Consider the following 1,493-nt stretch of genomic DNA (forward strand, 5'->3'; position numbering starts at 1 on the left):
ATTTACACTGTTATACAAGCTGTTCAGATATAATAAAATATTTACAAAAATGTGAGGGGTGTACTCACTTTTGTGAGATACTGTGTGTATATATATATATATATATATATATATATTTGTTTAAACTACTATAGTGCTAATATAAACAATTGTGAATTTCTTTTTTTTGTGAAGAAATACATTTCGTTTTTGTGAAGAACGGTGCCCATGTTCTATGGAAAACACAACATCCCCTCTAAATGTGCACATTTTTCCATTTTTCATGCAAACCGAAAATAAATTGTACATTTTTAGCACTGTCTACTTTTTTTCCATCTATTTAATTGGACTGCTGGTGAACACAATTATCATTGCAGTGATATGTTTGGACCTCCATTTGCACACCCCAATGTATTTATTTCTCTGCAACTTGTCTGTAGTTGACATTTTCTATACAACTGTTACCATTCCAAAACTCCTCTACATCTTACTTTCTGGAAATAATTCAGTGCCATTTACACAATGTTTTAGTCAAACGTATTTTATGATACTAGCGGCCAGTGCTGAGGACTTCATTCTATTTATAATGGCGTATGACCGATATGTTGCAATTTGTCACCCATTACAGTATCATCGTATACTTAAAAAGGAAATCTGCATATTACTAATAATAGTCACCTGGATTGGTGGGAGTGTAAATTCATCTATTTTTACAAGTCCTGTCTTAAATTTTATTTTCTGTTCTTCTGTTACCATTCACCAGTTCTTCTGTGATGCTAAAGCTCTCTTCAACATTTCCTGCGGTGGAACTGAAGTGTTTTATATCGTTATGTATGCAGACTGTTTAGTATTTGGGCTCTGCCCAGTTATTTGCAACTTGGTGTCCTATGTAAAAATTATCAGGGTTATACAGCACATCAAATCTAAGGATGGCAGGAGAAAAGTATTTTCCACCTGTTCCTCCCACCTTACTGTTTTGGCCATCTACTATGGATCTGGTATGTCTGTATACATGCCCCCTCCATCAGACCACTATGAGTTACTTGAACAGATTTTAACTATGTTCTACGCCACGGTGGTTCCCGTAATGAACCCTCTCATATACAGTCTACGAAACAAAGAAGTGAAGAATTCTTTGCGGAAACTGCTGTTGTAACATTCCCAAGTAGGGATGAGATTTGGGTTTGCACACTACCATGTAATTGCTTCAGATTCTGCATTATCAACATTTAAGGAACTGAATAACTTATATATAACATTCACCATACAAAGTTTTTTGTAACCATAATGCATTTGAATCTAGGCCATTTGGTTAAGAAGGGCCACTAAGAGGGATTTTGGATAAATAGAATACCTGATACCTGAATAATACACATAAGTATAACAGCTTATAGTCTTGTTTTTGAAGAGCATGCATTAAATGAGACAGAAGCTTTACATTGTCACCTCATTGGTACCTCATTGGTGCCAAAACAAGTACTACTATATCAGAATCACCAGCTGTCATTTTAATA

At 34.8% G+C, this 1,493-nt stretch overlaps 1 protein-coding gene across 1 annotated transcript; it reads left to right on the forward strand.

Moving 5' to 3' along the window:
* Window positions 1-214: 214 nt before the first annotated feature.
* On the forward strand, window positions 215-1,135 carry LOC309558282 (olfactory receptor 2M4-like; the record flags this gene model as incomplete). The annotated part of the gene is made up of 1 exon (XM_082261338.1): window positions 215-1,135. The coding sequence occupies one exon, from the start codon at window positions 215-217 to the stop codon at window positions 1,133-1,135; it is 921 nt and encodes a 306-aa protein (XP_082117464.1).
* Window positions 1,136-1,493: the final 358 nt, after the last annotated feature.

Source organism: Pelophylax lessonae (assembly GCF_965119305.1).
Source record: "Pelophylax lessonae genome assembly, chromosome: 6".
NCBI lineage: Eukaryota > Metazoa > Chordata > Amphibia > Anura > Ranidae > Pelophylax > Pelophylax lessonae.